Source organism: Epinephelus lanceolatus, chromosome 8 (genome assembly GCF_041903045.1).
Source record: "Epinephelus lanceolatus isolate andai-2023 chromosome 8, ASM4190304v1, whole genome shotgun sequence".
Classification (NCBI taxonomy): domain Eukaryota; kingdom Metazoa; phylum Chordata; class Actinopteri; order Perciformes; family Serranidae; genus Epinephelus; species Epinephelus lanceolatus.
Window position 1 is genome coordinate 39,663,957 of NC_135741.1, and position 21,937 is coordinate 39,685,893.

General features: G+C 40.0%; 1 protein-coding gene across 1 annotated transcript in view; it reads right to left on the reverse strand.

The window, feature by feature from the left end:
- Window positions 1–10,922: 10,922 nt before the first annotated feature.
- ntsr1 (neurotensin receptor 1 (high affinity)) overlaps window positions 10,923–21,937 on the reverse strand; it is a 109,762-nt gene continuing 98,747 nt past the window's right edge. Inside the window, exon 4 of the mRNA XM_033630227.2 lies at window positions 10,923–14,019. Within this exon, the coding sequence (XP_033486118.1) occupies window positions 13,764–14,019 (256 nt within the window). The 3' untranslated portion in view covers window positions 10,923–13,763. The remainder of the gene's footprint in view (window positions 14,020–21,937) is intronic.

A 21,937-nucleotide genomic window follows, 5' to 3' on the forward strand; every position in this document is an offset into this window, starting at 1 on the left:
TTTTCTAAACCTAATCATGTAGTCTTTGTGCCCAAACCTACCAAAGGTGATTTTGAAACCTAACAACACTGCTCCTGATGCCAGCGGCCTTTTATTGTGCTGATAACACCATGCTGAATGTACTAGTCAGTGTAGCAAAAACCTTCTAACTGTTATCTTTGGCACTGATAACCACTACTTAAACCTGTTTAGTGGAGTGCACATGGAATAGAGTGAAGATTCTGAATGGGTGGGTGTAAGCGTGGGACGTGAATAAAACTCATTTACTCAACTCATTTTACACTTGAGCTGAACTTTTAAATGCTGTCACTGCTTATATAGGTTACCAACTTGACAACAATCTCCAGTGCACACACTTTACATTACCACTGATGTTCAATTTTACATTAAACTGACACTTCAGTTTTTTTCAATAACAGTTTAACTGCCTTTACCTTTTACTAATCAGCTGATAATTCACTTGCGTTCAGCTCCAACTCTTCAGCATTCAGCATTCAGAAGACTTAGCATTTATTTATGAAGTTTAAATAAATGTATATCCAGTGTTGGGCAGTAGTGTCACAAGTAGCAATGTAACTAACTTAACTCTATTTCTCAGAAGCATGATGGTAACGTCACTACTTTCTGAGTCAAATAGCTTTTCAGTAACAAAACTGATTAACTGACTGAGTAAAGCGGTAGCTTCCACAAAAGTTACAATCTCTTGTTCCCAGGAAAAGCTCTGAGGTGCAGCTGACTTTTTTTCAGTGGGGGTCTGTATAAAAGTAAGGATAATAAAACTGAGGTTAAGTGATGTGATTGACACCAGCACCACACCAAGACAAACACTTCTGCATAACATCACATACTAATCGTTCAGTTTATGCTGATTGCTGCTTCACTATTGGCTTTTCTTGGCAAGGCCTGCCCTACTCTGCCTCTGATTGGCTACATTGCACTTCTTGACACATCTCTAATGTGTCTTGCCTGCAGACTGTATATATTTAGTGGCTTTGCAGTGGACACTAGAGAAATAGACACAACAAGGGCCAAGAAAAGAGCTAGAGAGACAAAGAAAAGCATTAAGAAGGAACAGACGTCATTCATTATTTGCAGGACATCGTCATGTTCTAATGTCCCCAAAGAAAGAAAAGTTTTCATTTAGGTCTGTTATTATGGTTTTATTGACATTGACATATTGATATTTTGGAATTCTGTTTTTGAGTTACTGTCATAGCCAGATAGCCCTCTGAGGCCAAGACTGAGAAATGCATTAAGTCAGAAGAGGAGAGAGAAAAAGAGAGAGCTATAGGACGACAAATGATGTCATGTCATTGAACGATATGTTCAAATGTCACAAAGTCTTAAAAAAAAGAAGTTTTAATTGAAGTCTTTCATTTTGTAATGAACAGTTAAACGAAACATTTTTGACAGCCTATTTGGCTGATAGTTTTTCTTATTACTAAGATAACACTGATTTGACAAACTAAAAAAAATAAAAGTAGCTTTGAGCTTATTTTTCCATTTTCTTGTGGCTTAGCTCACTACGTTTTCCAAGTAGCTTGCCCAACACTCTGTGTATATACTTTGAAAACGACATGATAAGTATTAGAACATTTACTGATCCACAGTGGGAGATTAATTAAATGAGAGAGGGAGAATTAAAGCTTGTGCTGCAGATCTCTTTTATTCAATGTGAATTCTCTGTGCTTGGTGAATGGATTAGTATCTCTGAGCAAACACTCGGAGGCTGCAATTCATCATCATGAGCGTCACGCCTCGGTGTCAGCCAGCTACAAATGACAGTGCATCACAGCTTACTGGCTGGAAGGCTGCTTTGTAAAGTGTCATGCCATTCATTCTGAGCAGCAGGCCTAACACTGGTCTCTACTGTGCAGCAGCGTACCCGTGCAGGAATGTGTTAAGGTGTTCTCTAGAGCTGGGAGAGGAGGACTAGCCATGCGAGTGACAGACTAAGAATGGAGGGATTATGGTTACTCTTATCTAAATAATAAGCAGGTTCTCCCCAGAAACCCAGTGCTTTGATCCACTTTACCTTATTTGTGGAATTTTCCAGTTTCTCCAAATACTGATGATTTCCACAGAGCCAAGTAGAATTTATGCTGAAGGTCAGATATGAAAGGAGCTGGTTAATGTGGGAAGCAGTGGACTCTCATGTCTCCTTTCATCTTCCTTTCTCATCTCCTCATTTAAAGTAACCAAAATGTAAATGAATTCTAGTCAGCCTTTGTCCTGAACCAAATTATAGATTATAGATTTTTTTGCAGTAGGATTTTTTTGTTGTATCTCATAACAGCATGCCCTTAAGGATGCACATGTACCCATAGTGACATGACACCTCTCTGCAGATTGCAGATACACCTTGTACTACTGTAAACCAAATCTTGTTTGTTTGTTTGCAATGAAAATTCTCCAGGGCACATTCAATTGCCTACAATCAAGATCTGTTGAAACCAAGGGTGTAAGAGATGGAAAAAAGAAAGCAATAGACAACAACATAAAGAGGGAGAAGCTGTTTTCCAGCTGGACCAAATAGTTTGATTAGTACCCATTTTATGGATGTATTAGAAAACTCTCCTCCTGCTTCCTCAAAGCATCAAGCTTAGTGTGTGTGTGTGTGTGTGTGTGTGTATAGATGTCAGCTTGCTGTGATAAACCAATTCAAATGCTGCCACTTCTGTTCCACAGCTGGTCATTAAAGAAAGCATTTTCCCACTCAGAAGTGATATATGGACTGGTTAGTTGTGCCATGTGCTTAAATTTCCATTTGGCAGAATGCAATGGAGAAAACATGAAGGGACAAGGGATAAAATTGTAATTTCATACCCACTTCCAGCTCCTTATGGCAAAAGGGGGAAATAAATCTCTCTATTTATCAAAGTGGGTGGAGTAAGGCTCTAGAATAAGGGAACTGTTGCAAGCTTGAACTTTTGCATGCAATGCTGAACTTTAAGCCTTATCTCGCTGTCAGATATATTATCATTTTGGTTTTTTACAGTTACACTCCACCCTTAGGCGGCCCTATGAGGCAAAAAAAACCTCCACCACTGACCCAGAATAACCACTTTTAAATAATAAACACCTTATCTCTTTTGGAGAGTTCTGGTCTAAAGAATGCAGTTTATGACTTTACATGGAGTTCCACAGGGTTCAGTTCTTGGTTCCATGTTATTTATCCATGTCTGAAAATTGCCGCAAAAGTGCCCTCTTGGATGCCCCTATCGTAGATAAACCATTATACACTGCCCTCTACCCTCGACAGTGGGCCAATGGCCCCCCTAGGGTGCCCTTTTATTGGAGAAAATGTGCTGCATTGCCATGTAGACTTTCTGTGTACTGGTGCCCCACCACGTGCAGCTAGTGCCCTTTTTACTTTTTATTTTTCTGCCAAATGTTCGTACATTTTCTTACAGAAAGTAATGTGCCAAATATTAGTTCTGAAAGTCATTATTGTCCCTGAGGGGCAATAGATTTGCAGATGTTGGCTGGTAAACACAACCAAAATCATACTACACAAACATATGGTGGTGTAGTGTGATTATTGTGGGTGGCTCTAGCCCAGATTTGGAGTGCGTCGTTCACCAATTGGAAGATCGGTGGTTGGATCCTGCAGTCCGCATGTCCAAGTATCCTTGGACAACATACTGAACCACAAATTGAACCCCGATGGCTGTTCCATTGGTGTGTGAGAGCATGTGAATGATTACTGAGTAGCAGGTGGCACCTTGTATGGTAGCCTCGGCCACAATGTGTGACTGTGCATATGAATGTGACTCGTAATGTAAAAAGCGCTTTGAATGGTCAGAAGACTAGAAGGGCACTATACAAGTGCAGGTCCATTTACCAACATCATAAAATTACAGAATAGACACAAGTACAAATATCAAATGTCGTTAGACATTAAATTATCATCAACCAGATTTTCATTCCAACCAAAATGTATTCCAACCAACATCTCTCTGATGTCCAACATCTTCCTGATGTCATATTGACATCTGGTGCCAGCTGGGTTTGTGTCAGGATTACCTCTAAAGTTGTTCATCTTCACATTTTTTCTTTTTTAATCTTTCAAAATTTGTTTTCAATTGCTTATACAGTACATACCTAGGAGTCCACCATATAACAGAGAAAAACATAACAGGATTACATACAATATACTTTTTTCAACAGTATCACCATTGAAAATCAATTAACAGATTAGTCACAGAAAACATTTTGTCTTCCTCCAAGGAAACATGATATGGTATTAGCATACTGTTTACAGCACTGGAGCCAGTGTGTTTGGGAGAAGACAGGAGTCATTTTTTTCCAGTGTGGCAGAGAATGAGTGCTCCGGTGCTTTAGGAGACCGTGGACACTGAAAGTGATGCACACTGCATCGCATTCCTCCAGTTCAGCTTGATTCCCAAGCACACTGAGGCATTATTTTCTTTTCTTTTTCATTATGACATGCTGTTGCTAACAAACATGTACTCAATTGTAATTCAATTTGGTGCTGTGGAACACTCATGACTTTCAACAGCAGCTGGGTTCAGGCAATCAAAATAAGTAATGACATGTAAAACTTACCTGATCCAGGCTTCCTGCTAATATTCCTCCAAGCTGACTGAGAACAAATTAGAAGCAAGAACCACTAAAACATTTTATGGATTCTTTGAGGAACAGCTACTGTACATGGTGAATTGCTCTCTTCAGACGGGTGTCTTCCCGACCTCCTTGAAAACGGCGGTGGTGAAGCCCCTTCTGAAGAAGAGTAATTTAGACCCCAACATTTTTAATAATTATCGGCCTGTATCCAACTTACCATTTTTAAGCAAAATTTTAGAAAAACTGGTTTTTACCCAAGTAAATGATTTTTTAAATACAAATAACACTTTAGAGAAGTATCAGTCTGGTTTTTAAACGACATCAGGTGCAATTTAGATAACCATAAACTCACAGTCTTGGTTTTATTGGATCTAACCGCTGCCTTCGATACAGTAGACCATCACATTTTATTAAATAGACTGAGGCACCTGGTCAGCCTCTCTGGTACTGTTTTTAACTGGTTCGTCTCTTACCTTACTGATCGACACTTCTTTGTAAGTATGGATACTTGTTCCTCAGGAACCCATGAGATAAAGTGTGGGGTCCCCCAGGGGTCAATTTTAGGTCCAACTCTTTTTAATCTCTACATGCTTCCCCTGGGGAACGTCATCAGGAGGCACGGCATCAGCTTTCATAGTTATGCTGTTACACGCAACTGTACATAGCCGTGTCTCCTGATGACGCAGGACCAATTGAGGTTTTAGTCATTGGTCCTGAAGGCCAGAGAGAGAAACTTTTACCAAAACTACAGGATTTTAAACTAACACAATCTGTAAAAAATCTGGGTGTGATTTTTGACTCTGAGCTCTGTTTTATTCCACATATTAAGAACATAACAAAGGCAGGTTTCTACCACCTTAAGAATATAGCCAGAGTCCACCCGTTTCTCTCTCAGGCCAGCACGGAGGTGCTGATGCATGCTTTTATCTCCTGTAGGTTAGATTATTGTAATGCCCTGCTCTCTGGTCTTCTCAAATAGAGTATCTCACATCTACAATTATTACAGAATTCAGCTGCACGAGTGCTGACGAGGACCAGAGGGCGGGAGCACATTACACCAGTTTTAAAATCGCTAAGGTTCTTTTATTAGTTTTTAAATGTCTTCACACTCTTGGGCCTTCTTATTTATCTGACCTGCTTTTACCATATCAACCCTTGCGGACCCTGAGGCCCTCCGGCACCGGCCTTTTAACCATACCACAAGTTAGGACTAAAACACACGGGGAGGCAGCATTTAATTATTATGGCCCCCGATTGTGGAACAGCCTGCTGGTGAACCTCTGGGCTGCAGAGACTGTTGATGTTTTTAAAAAGAGGCTCCAGACTCATCTTTTTAATCAGGCTTTGAACTGATCTCTTTATTTATCTATTTTAAATTCCTTTTATCAGGCTTTTAACCGATTTATCTATTTTTTTTTTTTAAATGCTCTTACCCTTCCTCTTTTACGTTCTTATCTCATTTAATCTTTATCTTTTGTTATTTTAGTTATAGGTTTTAGTTTTGATGCATTTTATGTCTCTGTTTTAGATCATTCTTACCTAGCTATTAACTTAATTTTATGAGCTAAATAGCTTTTTGTTCATTGGTTATACCTTTTATCCTATCCTACTGTTTTAGTCCCTCAGTTTTTAGCTCCAGTGTTTCCTATTGGGGGCCTACCACACTCAGAGCTGTTCCTGGTCAACCGATGGGGGTGCCGTCCCGTGGACAGCTCTGACCTTGGTGGCTGAAGGGCACTGCACCTCAGTGTGGAGCCTCCTGTCTGCCTGGGTCGGGGAGGTCTCTATGGCGGCGCTCCCTGTGGCCGTGAACCATGGGCCCTCTCAGTGTGGATGGCCCCCAGAGGTGGCTTTTTCCTTGCCTCGGGTCTCAGTGCTCGGCCATGTCTCTTTAGTGATAGCTAGTGTGTGTGGGTGTGAGCTTGTGGGTGTGGGTGTGTCTGTGTGTCTGTGTGTGTGTGTATGTGTGTGTGTGTGTGTGTGTGCGTATGTGTATATTTATGTATCTCTATGTGGGGTGGAAGGGTTGGGTTTTCTCTTTTCTTTTTTGTTTTCTGTTTTGGTTCTTTGTTGTTTTTAACCTCTGTGAGGCACTTTGTGTTACTGTTGTATGAAATGTGCCATATAAATACATAAATGAAATAATAAAAAAACAACTAGACTTTGATCCATATTTTTAGTCTGTGGTTTTATCGGCCAGGCTGCTGTAAATCCAAACAAACAACAGCCATATAAATTGATATTTACTGTATGCTCTGTTATGGGGTTTAATTCCCTACTCCACAGCGAGAACATGGTAATGTCCAATGTTACTGCTCAATTATCGTCTTAAGTTAGACATATGGCTTGTTTGATAATGCAGCAGCCCTCTGTGCCTACATACATGTGCTTCGAGTGACATTTCTTTTTTTCAAGCCGACAGCTGTTAATTGTCATGAGTATGCTTTAGAAAAGGTCAAACACCGCTAAGTGGTGTGTGCGTATATGTGTGTGTGTGTGTGTGTGTGTGCACGTGTGTGTGTGTTTGTTGGTGTGTGTGCACTTCTCATTGCATATCCTAGCATACCTGTGAGAGAGCCTGTGTAGCAGGAATAACACGGAGGGGAGACATATTGTAAGCAGCAAAGCCAGTGCATGAGTATATTTGATATCTTCATCCCTTTATTATTTATTTTTAAAATGAAATGTAATAACATTCTGTTAGAGAAACATGACATATACATTAAAATGGAACCATCAGTTGATATAAGCAAAACATTTCTTTGATTTAAATACAATAAACACTGGGCCAAGACACATTGAGATTATAATCTATTTATAGATCTGTGCAGAAAAGTACAGAAAACGTATCTAAATAGTTTGCAAAATTAAAGGGCTATACAGTTTTTTTTAATATATTTCATTCAGTATGTCTGGTGGATCTTTGGGTTAGGGAATCTGATGTTTGGCTGAAATAAGTTTTATATGAAACATAGAAAGTGGCTAAAGCCTCCACAGAGTCAACAAGAACACAGATACTTTACAGGAACACAGAGTCATATCAACCAATACAAAGCACAGCTAATAACTGTCACTAATAATAATAAAGTACTTTATATTAAACAAACAACCATGGCATAATAAAAATAATACACAGAGGTTGAGCTTTCTTATACTGCTGTGTTATGCATTGAGAAGGTGGTAGCAGTACTTTTACAGTACAGCAGTCCCGGGGATCATTGTAGTTTTAGTTGGCAAAAGTAGGTGTAATACATTAAAGAGGTAAATACTGAGTACACAGAAGTGATAACCAATATATGGAAATAAATAACAGTTCTTTTTTTCTAGCATTTTGATATTCATATACCATGTTCAGTTGTACAAATGTTTTTATCAACTAAAATGTGCACCATACCTCTATGGCCTAGTGCCTTTTCATCTAAATTTTGCTGAACCTCTATAGCAGTGGCTAGTCCTGAGTCTCTCTAGCTAGTGTAGCTATGGATTCCAAGCACATATTCATTTATTTTCACCACAGATGCTGCAAAGTTAAAGGATTAGATAATTATAAATAGCCCACTGCAGAGCAGCCACCTTGTGGTTAAACATCATGAATGCTCACTAAGACCTGTTAGTGATGTTGAAAGGATAATTTAGACTTAATAGACTAAATTACCTTCATTATAACACTGTCATGTCATGCCTTTGGACTCAAAAAGACTTCCTATTGTCTCGTGTGGCAAGAGATGTCTTTAAATCAGTGATACTTTTTCCCCAACAACCCTCACAGAACAACTTGTTTCACTACTGGGAATTAATCCATTTGTCTGATAACACTGTGAAGGTCAGGAGGAGCTGCAAGATTGAATCGTTTTATTCCTTTAATTCAAGTTAGTGGAGCGCTACACTGGAAGTTGCCATCTTGACCGATGGAAGTTTCTACTGAGCCTTCTCCATTGGCCACACAATGTGGAAGCAGCACTGATCATGCACGTAATTTTGTACATGGCAGTTGAACTTTTTTGGCTTTGTGCACCACCGAGCAAATTTAATAGGGATGAATGGGGCCCAACCTTCAACATGGTATGCATGGTTCTCTTTATACATCCATGGGAAAAAGAGACAAAGTCCATTTGATGCTCAAGCAGTATTAATATAACTATAAGATGCCTTGTGCATAACCTGAAACTGTCACAGATATCAAAGTGAAGAAATTCTAGGCAGCGGACCCCTAACTATACCTATTTTGGGAGGACAGAACATAACAATTGTGGTGGCCAACACCCAAAGACATACCAATGAAGCATGTTGTTGCTAGCCAGCCAATGAATAATTTCAGCTCTGTGCGACTAAAGTTGCAGATCGATTGATGGGTGGATGTCATGATATTATTAGTTGAAATTGGTTGGTACTAGCTTACATAAGCACATGTCATATTTTACAAAGTAAAAACATGATTGGATTTTGATATGAAGAAATTTTACTTTGTATTTTTTTAGGCATACATTGTTGAATAGGTGAAAAATATGGATGTGGATGTGATGTAAAGCATTAAAAGGCATTTTATTTTTTTCTAATCTCAGCTTTAATGACTTTGGTGACCCCTCACTTTTCCATAAGTGCTACCATAGGGTTTACATTTGTCTTTGTGTGTGCGTGCTTGAGTGTGTGTGTGTGTGTCTGTGTGTGTGTGTTTGCGTGTGCGTGTGCGTGTGTGTGTGTGTGTGAAAAATTTCTCAGCAGCTATTGGATGGATTCTCGTTCCCCAGTTAATTACTAAATACTTGCAAATTAAATGACATTTCTATCAGCCTCTGTTGCTCTGTTATGTTAAGTGCTAATTAGCAAATGTCAGCATGCTAAATTGGCAAACTGCTTAGCATTAACATGTTTGCAGTGTCACTGTAAGAATGTTAGAATGCTGATGTTAACTTTGAACTCAGAGTACGTCTGTGCCTGAGTGCAGCCCAGGCCCCCAGGAAAGCAGCTCAGCCTTGCTTCCAATTATTCCCAGGGGCCAGTCATGGCTTTGTAGTGGAAAAATTCTCCATGGCCCAAAAAACATTTTCCCATAGACCACCTTTATAAAAAAGTTGTCTGTAAAACGTTTGACAGGATACCACAAAATGCAAAAAAGGGCAATAATTCTATTAAGAAAGATCAAGGTTTTATATTTGTAAAACTTCTCATACGCTGAAAAAAGTGATTGAAATCTGTGATGTCATCACATTGTGAAGTCTATGAGCAAAGCAGGAATTCATGGGCAGAGCCAGTAGGAGAAATAGTACTGCGCATATGCAGTGGCCGCATACCGTGGAAGTAAACCTGAGGGCTAGACATTTTTTTTTGGCATATGTGGCAGGGGCGCATCGCCATTGGATTGGATAGGCGCCGCCTTGGGATCTTGTATCTAGTTATTGTTATAAATCTATGCTACAGCCTCACAGAGCTGCCTGCATTGTTGTAGACTCTTTAATGATGACAAGACTGCTAAATTGGTTCTACTCATTCATGGGATTTTGTGAACACTCATAATACATCATTTCAACCGTTGGTTTTTACCTGGCAAACATAAAAACAAGCTGCAAGATTAAAAAAAGAAAAAAGGAAAGAAGGACTTCAGTAACATAAACAGTGCAGACATCAAATGATTGGGCTGCTGCGACCTTGTAATTACTAGAGCCTTTTATAATGAAATCAATTGATCTCCATTTTGTAGTAAACTGAAATCAGGCTGGGCTCCCTCATCAGCTGAAAAGAACCTCTTGTGAATAAAATGGTCCAGCGTTGCTGATTTAATGATCCTACTTGTTTATATTACAGCAAAAACAGAATCTGATTTCCTCAGAAGCACATTCACAAGTGCTATCATTTGTAAGTCGTGTACTCTACGGGGAACATACAAGTACCTGCATGAAGACAGCATTGCCCTCATACTCTACACACTGTAAACACCTATGCCTCAGAATAATGACAAGACAAGCACCAAGTCACTGGCTGTCCATTAATTTTCTACAGAGGAAAACTTGGCAGATTTCAACTAATATGATTACAATGATCCATTAAAACAGCTTCTCACTCAGGGTCCTGTATCAAATGTGGATTTACTTAGATAGGAAATTACTCAACAATAATTGTATTCCCTGTTCTTAGTGGTATTTTGTGTGTATAATTAAGCCATTGCCAGGCAAAAATGTCTGGACATTTCAGCATAATTCTTGATTACATCCAGTGACAGTGCTTTTTAGCTTCTTTGCTAATGTTTTTAGAATTCTGAGGTTATGGCAAATTCACTCTGGTTGAGGTATGGTTAATGTTAAGGCAAAGGTCTGCTTTTAAAATGAGAGCCTGTCGGATTTCTTGATAATATATAAATCATGCCCCACCCCCTTCACCTTGCTTTAAAGGGATAGTGCACCCAAAAATGAAAATTCAGCCACTATCTACTCACCCATATACTGAGGGAAGCTCAGGTGAAGTTAAAGAGTCCTCACATCCCTTGCAGAGATCCAAGGGGAGAGGGGGTAGCAGCACAACTGCACACCTAATGGCTGACGGCGACCCAGATTAAAACATCCAAGAGCACATAATTGAAACCACAAAATACCTCTATACTGCTCTTCCGTAGTGACCCAAGTGTCCTGAAGCCCCGACATAAAAAGTTGTTTTAGCCTCATTGTAGCCTGTAGTTCTGACTGCCTCTCTGTACACTGAGCTGACATGTGTGCGCTTGTGCCAAATTTGAAAAAAAATAAAAAATAAAATCCCTCAGGGAGTTCTTGAGATGTCACGTTCATGAGAATAAGATAGACAAGGTCACAGTGACCTTGACGTTTGACCGCTGTAACCTAATCAATTCAAGTCAAAGTGGATATTTGTGTTAAATTTGAAATACTTAAATTTGGGATACTGCATTCACGGGATATACCCAAATACATAATGACTCCAGGCATGGATATTCCCAGCATGGAGGCATAAGAATGGCAAACATTAACTGCAGGTCTGTAAGCACCTTGACCTCCACCTCCTTTCTGCCATGCTACATAAAGGGCACACTACTTCTCACACTGGCACTAAACATTGGCACTGAACATTAAGGTGCAGAATTTTTTAGGGATATTGGTTAAGTGCACTGGGCTAGTAATAACCATTCTGGTTAAAAGAGTGGCCCCTTGCACAAGCTCAATTTTCTGGCTTTTCAAAATGCTGTTGCTGAGTCATGGATAAATGATGGCAATGCCGATTTTCTAATCCCCCATAGCACTTCTTGAGTGCCATAATGACAGAGAATCCAGATTGTTTCACATCTTGGTTTTCCTCTTAAAGAAAATGTTTGAGTCCCCTGATCTGTTCCTGCCTCCAACTGCTCAAGCAGCAGCTGGTGGGAGATATTAGCGTGGGTGCTCTGTAACTGTTGAAGTGCTCCTTTTCTGCTCACACATGCGACACTATATTCCAGGTAAGCATACTTGTGTCTTTGCATTAATTAATTTCTAACGAGTCCACATGGTCACTTATGTACAAATACTTCAAAGAGTCACCTACAGCCACTTCTCCTCTGTCTACACACTTACTTCACGTTTTTTTAATGAATGCAGAAAACAATTACCAGAAGTAATCATAATCTTTGTATGCAATATTTTCAATTTCATTCACATTCTTATTTCAGAGTCTAGGGATCTATTATCAACTGTACTCACCCTATGTTCAAAAAAGTTTTTACTTAAACTACTTTTACAAAAATCACCAAGTATATAAATTGGGTTTCAAAATGCTGAAAAAATAACTAGTATTCTGTGCTCTGAGATGCAGGCTGAGCTGACGAACGAGCTGCTGCAAAGTGACAGCTAACTCAGTAGCACGGTCTATAGTGGCACATCACTTCTGCATGTTCTCCCCATATCAGGGTAGGTTTAATCTGGGTACTCCAGCTTCCTCCCACAGTCCAAAGACATGCAGGCTCGGTTAACTGGTGACTCTAAATTGCCTGTATGTGTGAACGTGAGCGTGTATGGTTGTCCTTTTCTATGTGTCAGCCCTTTGATAGTCTGGTGACCTGTCCAGGGCATACCCTGCGTCTCGCCCAGTGTCAGCTTGGATAGGCCCTAGCACTCTCGCGACCCCTAACAGGACAAGGGATTATGGAAAATGAATGAATGAATGAATGAATGAATGAATGAATGAATGAATGAACACACCCACAACAGTAAGCAGTAACGGCAGGGCTGGTTCACCGATTTGAGCTAAAAGACTGAAAGTTATGTTAGTGACAGCTATTTGGCTTGTGTTGCCCTTAACAGACTTGCTAATAGTGTATTTGTTAGACTCAGAGTTAATAGAGCTTACTGAATGTAGCAAACTTGTCACTCACACACAGGGACTGAAGGAGATGACACTGCTGCTATGTGCTCAATTTTCTAACAAGTATAATGTATCTAGAAAGAAATCAGTGATTTTGCTTCACCTGGACTCTAATGCTGCTTGGAACAAAGCAAGGCAAGAGAAGATAGTAGTAATGATGCAAGACTCTTCCCTCCTGTCAATGCAACTTGGATTCAGGAAAGAGAAATACAAACTCTCTGCCCCTTTTTTTCTAACATCAAAGCCAGTTTATCGTCAGATCCTCACCAAAAATAGCACAATGGAGGGTTACATCAGAACTTTTGTTGGGGTGAAAGTATTGCCAGAGGTCATTTGTTGTAGAGAAAGTACTTTCAAGAGGTTGATTCTTAGAAAACACTGAAACAGTAGAGCCATGAACACTGTACAAACACCAAGCAAGTGTGAATGATGGGTCCATTAAAAACATGTACATAGAAATATACTGTACAAAACATTTACATATCAGTTTCCATTTTAAGAGATGCTTTATCACTCTGTTTGTCTATCCTTTTCACCTTTTTTTTTCTTTCATCATCCAATCATTTTTTTTTTTTTAATCCCACAAACTCATGTTAAATGAATAAAGACACAACACACAAACACATAATACAGTGTGCATCTGAAATTAGATCACAGTGGTTTCAGAGTGGGTACTTGACCCCACATGACAATGATGGTGATCCCAGTGCTGGCTTAGCCTGTGCCAACAGTCTCCAAACCAGTTCCAGAATTTCCTCTATGAAGTTGGTGGAGAAATCACAAGGTGGCTGCAGATGGGTTTATAGTATCAGAAAGTGTATTCCATTGCAGTTCAATCAGTATGCCGTCTCTTTGATAATGTTGGTGGAGAGGGTATGGTTACTGGAGATGCTGATGGAGTGGCGGGTTAGGGGGTGGGGGTGCCTCCTGGGTGTATGGCGGCAGGGCACGCAGAAGTAGCGCAGCGTGGAGAAGAAGATCTGGCGGTAGGTGGCTGACACCAGGTTGTAGAGGATTGGATTGATGGCTGAGCTGACGTAAAACAGGACGTTTGTCAGCATGTAGAAATAGTGGTAGAAGTCATACAAGTTACTATGAGAAAACAGAAGACAGAGATCAATATAAATATGCAGCATATGTAACATCAGTGCATCATTTTCAAATTATACACTTAGAGATACATGCACATATGTGTATATACTGCCAGCACATTCTCATCCCCAGGTTGACAAAGGCTGACACTTTGTCATAACCCTCGGTGATTGATATTGATGGCAAAGGCACTCTTTAGCATCTTTATGAGATGCACCAGAGTTTAAACTGACGGTGTAAACCCATCCGCAGCAATATTTGACGCTGAGAACAACTGATGTAGTATAAAAAGCAAGAAAGTCTTTGTAGGGCGGGAGGAAGAGGAGGTGGACGTATCAAACAAAGCAGGACTTTCACAGAGGAGACCACAGTTTGTGTCCCCTGTGAAACCAAAAGTCAATGTTGTTTTAAAAGTCAGTGTTGTTTTAAAGGTCCAATGTGTTCATTAATGTATGATCACCTGAATGTAAGAGTGTTGTGTTTTCATTACTATATATGGAGCAGGTCTTCTGCCACAGAGTCTGGCATGTTGTTCTTCAATAGCCCAGAACACACAAACCATACATTGGCTCTAGATAGGGCCATTTACATTTCTGCATCACACACTGTAGTTCTCCTACACCCTTGGCACAAGTTTTGTATTGTCTTCACACCTCCACACGCGGTGCAAATTTTTGCATTGCATTACTCTCACTACAATATTTTGAGTTGACTCGCTTCATACGCACAAATAACTTGCATCAGTTGCACATGAAATCACTGAATCCATGAATGAACGTCCTTAGCGTCATACGTCCCTTGAGGATCTCAATGCTGATTGGCTATCGCGGTGTGAATTGGTTGCTGAAATTCAGATTTTTCAACTTTTTCAACAGCACGAATAACACACAATATGACACAAAATCACACTGCTTGCTATATTCATGCCACTTAGTTTGCATATTTTGTGTTGCACCCACAATCCCACCCAGCAGGAATACGTGTCTAGTTGTGTCTTTACATTGACTTCACATGTAATTCACTTGTGCAAATTGTTTTATCCACCTCCAGTGTGGACACAACATTAGTTCTGTAACCACACTTCTAGATGCCGCTAAATCCTCCACACTGGACGTAACTAACGTATCTATGTCCCGTGTCAAACCAGAAGACAATGTTTTGTGTTTCAGCTTAGCATCACATAGAGACACTGAGGGGTGCCCTGTGTGCGCTATGAGACGCTGAAGAGTGCGAAAATGGATTTGAGGACTTTGGGATGACATGGCTGATACTTCCAGTTTGAGCTGCTGTGATCTGGGCTAGATGAAGATGGGGGTCCCTGAAGGAAAAGTACATCTAGGGCTCCCAAAAGGCCTCTCCTTGTTTAAGTGTAAAGACTGTGCCATATAATGAAAGCCAGAATCATATCTTGATTTATCCCACAGGGCAGATAATTAATTTTTGTGTTAATGATCAACAGGCTAAGAAGATTTATTTAGTCAACCAGAGAGAGTGATGCCTCATTAGTACTACTGGCTGGTAAGCATGTATTACACTAACCCACTAATCTTTAGTTTTCACTGCTCATTTTAGGCCTTTGCCAGTCCACTACCAGAAATCCCTCCAACGTCATTAACAGATCAACTACTGAGGAAATGTCTCCAAGTTTGTAGTGTGGACTTCCTAGCAGCCTCTGGGCTTTATTAATGCAGTAAGAGGAGTGGAAGAGAAAACATTTTAGGTTGTAGAATTAAATAGTGAGGCATAAAATATTTTGAAGTCTGTGTGGTAAATCCATTGTAAAATAGAGCATATTCATTTAATTTTTGATTCAATAAGGAAGTAGAATGCTTTTCACTGTAAACTATGATTTAAGAGGTCCTTATATGCAATTTGATATATTTGTTTTGCAACGCACAAGTGAGGTTTAAAGCTTTAAAGGAGCAGTCTAACTCTGTCCCTGTGACTGCTGTTGGGGAAAAGAAGGAAGAGGGAGATTAGGCTACACAGCAGGAGAGGAGAGGGACATTAAGGATGTAAAGATTACATAAGATGGGACAGGAGATGGGAGGGGTACAGAGATAGTAAACAAGGAAACAAATGTAGGATTAGGGGAGAATTAAAGACACTACAGCATATAAGCAAGTCAGTGGAGTGGAGATACTGAAGTGGGGAAACACATTTTTCCACACATGTGGAACAGCGTCTAAGCTCCAAGCCTCAAAGTGGGTGTTTCGACATCCTGTAAATGATACAAGGCATTGACTTCCCCTGTTTTTTTTTCTAAAGTTCACATAGTGTTAGCTTCTGTCTGTCCATTTACAACATTCAGCATTTAGGAGGACCCATCATGCTGATAAAGTTCTACTGGGGATCTGAAAGCTAACTAAGCAAGGCTCACCGCTAAGAGATTGGACCAATTTGCGAATGTGAACTGATTCACACTAGACACTACTTTTCATTCATGGTATTTCATGCATGCTTAAGTACTTTTCCATGCACCTAAATATGTGCATTTCAATTTGTGTATTACAAATTCTGAGAACATAAGAAATTTGGAAAAAACAACAACAAAGAAATCAAAACATGCTAGAAAGGTTTTTATGCTAGGCTGCGTAACGTAGATAATTAGCATTAATAAAAACAAATTGCAATATTGTGGTGCAAAAATAAGTTGTGAATTCCAAAAATTAGTTTGCATTTAAGCACTCCCAGTTCCTTCGTCACAAAGTCAGTGTTTTTTTTTTTTAATGGAATTTTGGTTAGATGCCTAAAATAAGGTCTGTGATTGACACAAACTTAAGAGACTTTCACCTTTTGTTCTATGACATAAAAAAATGTCGGTAAATACACCTCTCGTAAATTTTAGGGCTTTTACGTATCTTAAAAAAGGCGGGTGCTACTTTGTGGCTAAATGAGGCTTTCGAACAGTATCATGCTGAACATAGCTTTACAGCGTAGTTGTGGTGACACTGAAGCCATGCGACCATAGTCAAGTTTGCCTATAGCCTAATGTTAGCTTTTTACCTCTGGCGATTGCATTTACACCTCAGAAATGACAAGAGTTGTGTTCATTTGTGAAGATTTTTTTGCTGAACAAAACATGTAAGTATCATAAACTTTTGTTTTCCACACAGCTTATTTTTTGCAATAATCCAAAATCCAATTGAGAAATTCCATAAGCTTTCAGAAGAGGGAACAAGGTGACGCTAACTTTAGCGGTGACCTACAAAATCATCATCCCTGAGGCACTCTATGGAATCAGACTTCGCAAATAAATCATAATGTAATGAAGCACATGACTTGACCAGCATTCATCACTGAGGACTCAAAAAATCTTGTGCAGTGCACAACTCATATCAGGTTAGGGAAAAACTATTTACTGTTGTAGGAATGAACATGTGTGTATTAATGGTTATCATGTCCACCTAATCAGAATTTGGGGAGGTATTAAAGGGATAGTTCAACATTTAGGCAAAATTCGCCTATTGCTGTAATCCTGATAGTCATATGAGTAGGTACGTTACCTTTAATTGTCAGTGCGTGCTGTTCTGAGATCGGTGGGGCAGAGCTGCCCGCTGAAATGGAGGTGAACGGTACAGGTCCCTCTCTCCCTCAAAACTAATCAAATACACCATCAAATGACTCCAAAACGCTCTAGTGGACAACACATGGCTTGCGCATTTCCCACACTATGAAATAATAATGTATAATTAAGTAACATTACGACACATGAAGCAAATACTTGGAACTACTTTCTTGAGTAAACCACTGGGCGGAGTGACACAGTGCGCAGCTGAGACAGTGCCGTTGTTATTGCTTGTAGCCATTTGCGGTATCATCAGCTGGACACAGCAGAAGGTTTGAGGAAAGTTTACAAGTGTTTTTGTAAATCATGGTTTACACATGCATTGTAAAAGGTTGCAGTAACAAGCCGAAGACGTGGAGCAAAGTGAAGTTTCACGTAGTTCCAACCAGTAATACGGACAGGATGAAACAATGGCTATTTGTGCTGGACATCGACCCCAACACGCCTGTGGAAATGGTCCGGAAAATGTTTGTGTGCTCCTGCCATTTTTTACCGGAGGAGTGGTAAGTGATCTTTGTGTATTTTGCTCAGCAATCTCTCTGCTGTAACGTTACCTCCGTGTTGAGTAACATTAGCCTACAACCCAAGCATGGTAAATAAGGCTAAAATGCAAATGTTGTTGTGGTTATGTTATGGATAAGTGCTTGCCCAGAGCATATAGTAAAGTGACTGGCATTACTTCTCATTGTTGGGGATAAACAGACTGCTAGGGAACATTTTATGTTGTTGTTCCCTCAGGAGTTGTGGTGATTTATGAGTGTGGAGTTAGCATGTTCTCCCCGTGTTCCGGTAATTATTTTGAGGCATACGCTATATTTATATTGCACAGGCGTACCTAATAAAGTGGCCAGTAAGCCCCACATTTACACCACTGGCTCTGGGTCTCCCCTCAGCCCCTGGTTGCTCGGCAGCCTCAACCTCTCTTCTTGCTCTCTCTTCTTCCAAAACCTGTAACTCTTCCTCTGTATATTCTGGCTTCTTCTCAACAAACTTGTTTTTTTGATGACGGGAGTAACTGCACTAAACATACGCTGTTTGAAATCACTCCGCCCAGCAAGTACTGTATGTCTGGAATGTAGTTCCGGCTGTGCATTTGGCTTCAAAACAACTCCGTCTCGTAATATCACATTATTATTTCATAGCATGGGGAATGCACAAGCCACGTGTTGTCGACTAGAACGTTTTGGAGTCATTTGATGGTGTATTTGATTAGTTTTGATTTTGTTTTCACTGACAATTAAAGGTAATGTACCTACCCATATGACTATAGGGATTACGGCAATAAGCGAATTTGCCAAATGTCGAACTATCCCTTTAAGAAGAAGATTGGATTTTTGTGTAATTCTAACTTTTTAGCACATTAGCTAACATTAGCTTCGATAGCAAAATAAACTAAAGGAAACCGTTCAAGTGTTGTCCTCCTTTGTAAGATTGGCAAAGAAATCAACCACAGCACCGGCCATCCCACCTTCAGCAAACCTGTTAAATCATCCATCCACTGAGTGAGAGCATACGGGTCGGCCAGTCTGGTCCCGTTGGTCAGTGTTTAATTATTCAAGTAACACCTGGAGAGCTCTGGAGAGTGAGTGACCTGACATGGTGTGTTTGTATATTCAGTCTGATGCTCTACACTAAAAGAGGACCCAGTCAGCGCTCTACTGCTCTGTCTACCCAGACCGAGTGCCAAGAGTGTGCTCTGCCACGCCGAGAGTTTGGTGTTCTGGATAACTGAACGGTACATTTATACTGCCATTTATATCTACAACGGGAGCAGGTCCTCCTTTACGAAGATCCCCATGTTATTTCTACAGTAGCTCAGAATGGACAATCCAAACACTGGCTCTAGATTGGTTCATTAACATTTTTGCATTTTAGTTGCAGGGACCATGAATCTCCTACACACTTGGAACATGGAATAAGTTTCAGTTCTGTAACCTCATCACTAGATGCCACTAAATCATACACATTGGACCTTTTATTACATAATTTCTTTGTGCCCACTTCTCCAGCAGTTTGACACAAAATTGGATAATTCGTTCCACCAACTGTAGATCACAATTTGGCTTACTCCAGGTATTTGCATAAGGGTCCAATATGCAAATATCTCTAAATTTAGTTTAAATTTGCACTACATTTGGATGGAAAATTGACTATTAGCAGCTCCTGCACACTCAGTGCTGTGGTCATCATGCATTATAGAAAAGAAGGAAGTCTAGCATTAGCTGTCTTTTCTTTAGGCTTCACAAAACGCCAGACTTTTCTACAGGAGACCCGTTTTTGGAACCGCATCACACCAAGTGAACTTTGAGTCAATTTAGGGTACGTTGTTACCATGTTTCTTTTTCTGAAACCAATCTATATAACTTTACATTAAGCATATGACGCGATTTGTGGGGTGCAAATTTGTTAGATACCATACAAACCACTGCATGAGAATTTTATGCTTTGCTTTTTGCATACTGTAGGTCTAGTTTTGGTGATGGCAAATGGCTAGATTGTCAAAACTCCTGACAACAGGTGGTAGTCCTGTAACCTCAGCACATACAGATTAAGCAGTGACAAAAAGCATCGGCCCAAAGCTGGTTGACTGTCTATGTGGTCTTTGAAATACATAATATACACTACATGCATACATGAAGCACCAGAATATATGATTTCCCAGGAAACATATATGCTCTCTCTCTATGGATAATTTGTCCACCAAGATGTCTCATGAGATTGTACAGTATTGTATTTCTTTATGTTCACAGGCAAAGCAAAGATAAATGGATAGTTAATAGGAGGGTATATCACACAGAGACAAGAAGATAATATAAGACAACTTAACACGCGCAAACAATGGACACCAAAGGGAAAGCAAAAGGTTATAAGTCATAACACATCAATGTCCTCACACATAGTGGAGATACTCCCAAGCGTTATCTCAGTTACTAGGACCTGGTGTATTGATCTGCTCTGCTCTTGCAGTGGACAAGGGTTACTGAAGTGTGCAGAAAGTCAATGATGTGCGTGTCTGTCTGCATATGGGGTCACCATTAAAGATGAATAAGGGTTGGATTGAAATGGACAACAGGGATAGCTGACCTTTTCATTATATCTACTCAGGTAAATTTGTGGGCTCCGTTTATGTAACACAGGTTGACAGATGATGCCGTGCTCTGGTACAACATTGATTAGAATCTCTCAAGCTTCAGACATTTTTCATCATTATTACAAAGGATGTTGGACATACTCTGAACCACAGGGGCAGCATTTTCACATGTGGTGATTCTGTCCTTCATGCTTATCAGTCAATTTCTGCTTATGGCACATTCACTCAGGATCAGTCTTGCTGTCATGAATTTATTGGAGAGGACTGCTATTACCAGGAATTAAAAGCAAAATATTTGACTGGTTATGAATTCTACCAGTCCCTACAACACTATCTGATACCCCCTACTCTCAGTCCACATCCATCTGCACTTCTTGGCACGACATCAGCTTTAATATGTCAACATGCCATGAGCCCCCCATGAAATGCATCATTTTCTGTTATTTGCATATTGCACCACTGATTAAGGAAAATGGAGCCGTGTGTCTGTCATTGTCTCACATATAAATACTTAACTGAATCAGGTGCTTTTCAGCTTGCTGACAGCAAACTTCTAAGGGAAAGAAAATTATGCAAATTATTGGACTGGATAAATAATAATATTAGGGATGCACCAATTTATCGTCTGAACATCGGTGTCAGCCGTTATTTGCCTTTTCACTATATCGGCTAATAAGATGACATTCACCGATGGCAGTGACTGATGTTTTTCTGTTGTGTCACATCAATTTTATGCTGGCTAAAAGGCTGGGCTTGAGACTTACAGCCACAAACTTAATCTAATGAACAGGTACAAGAAGAATACGGTAACTGTTTGGTAGATGGGCTCTGTGATTTCCCTGTTGGGTCGCTTGGTAAGGCCATCCTCATTACATGAGCTCAACATTCTGTTTCACTCTCTGTATCAGTCTGGACTCACTGCTGCCCCAAACACTTCCAGTGGGTGGGAGTACTCGCCTTGACACACAAACTCTTTCAGCCAATCAGGGTAACAAAAAAATAGGGAAAAACTTCATCACCAATGGAGCCAGTTGATAAATTAATCTTTTGCCAGTCAGAAGAATGGCGACAAGCGTCTTTTCAACCTAGAAACTCCGCAAGTGCATAATCTCCTTCTTCTAAGTGCTTTATCATGAGCAGCTGGACTTGCTTGAGTTCTCTTAAGATGTTTCACCTCTCATCCAAGAGGTACCTCTTGGCCCCTGATGGCCCCTGACAAAAAATATCAAATAAAATTTGTAGGAGTCCACTGAATGTTT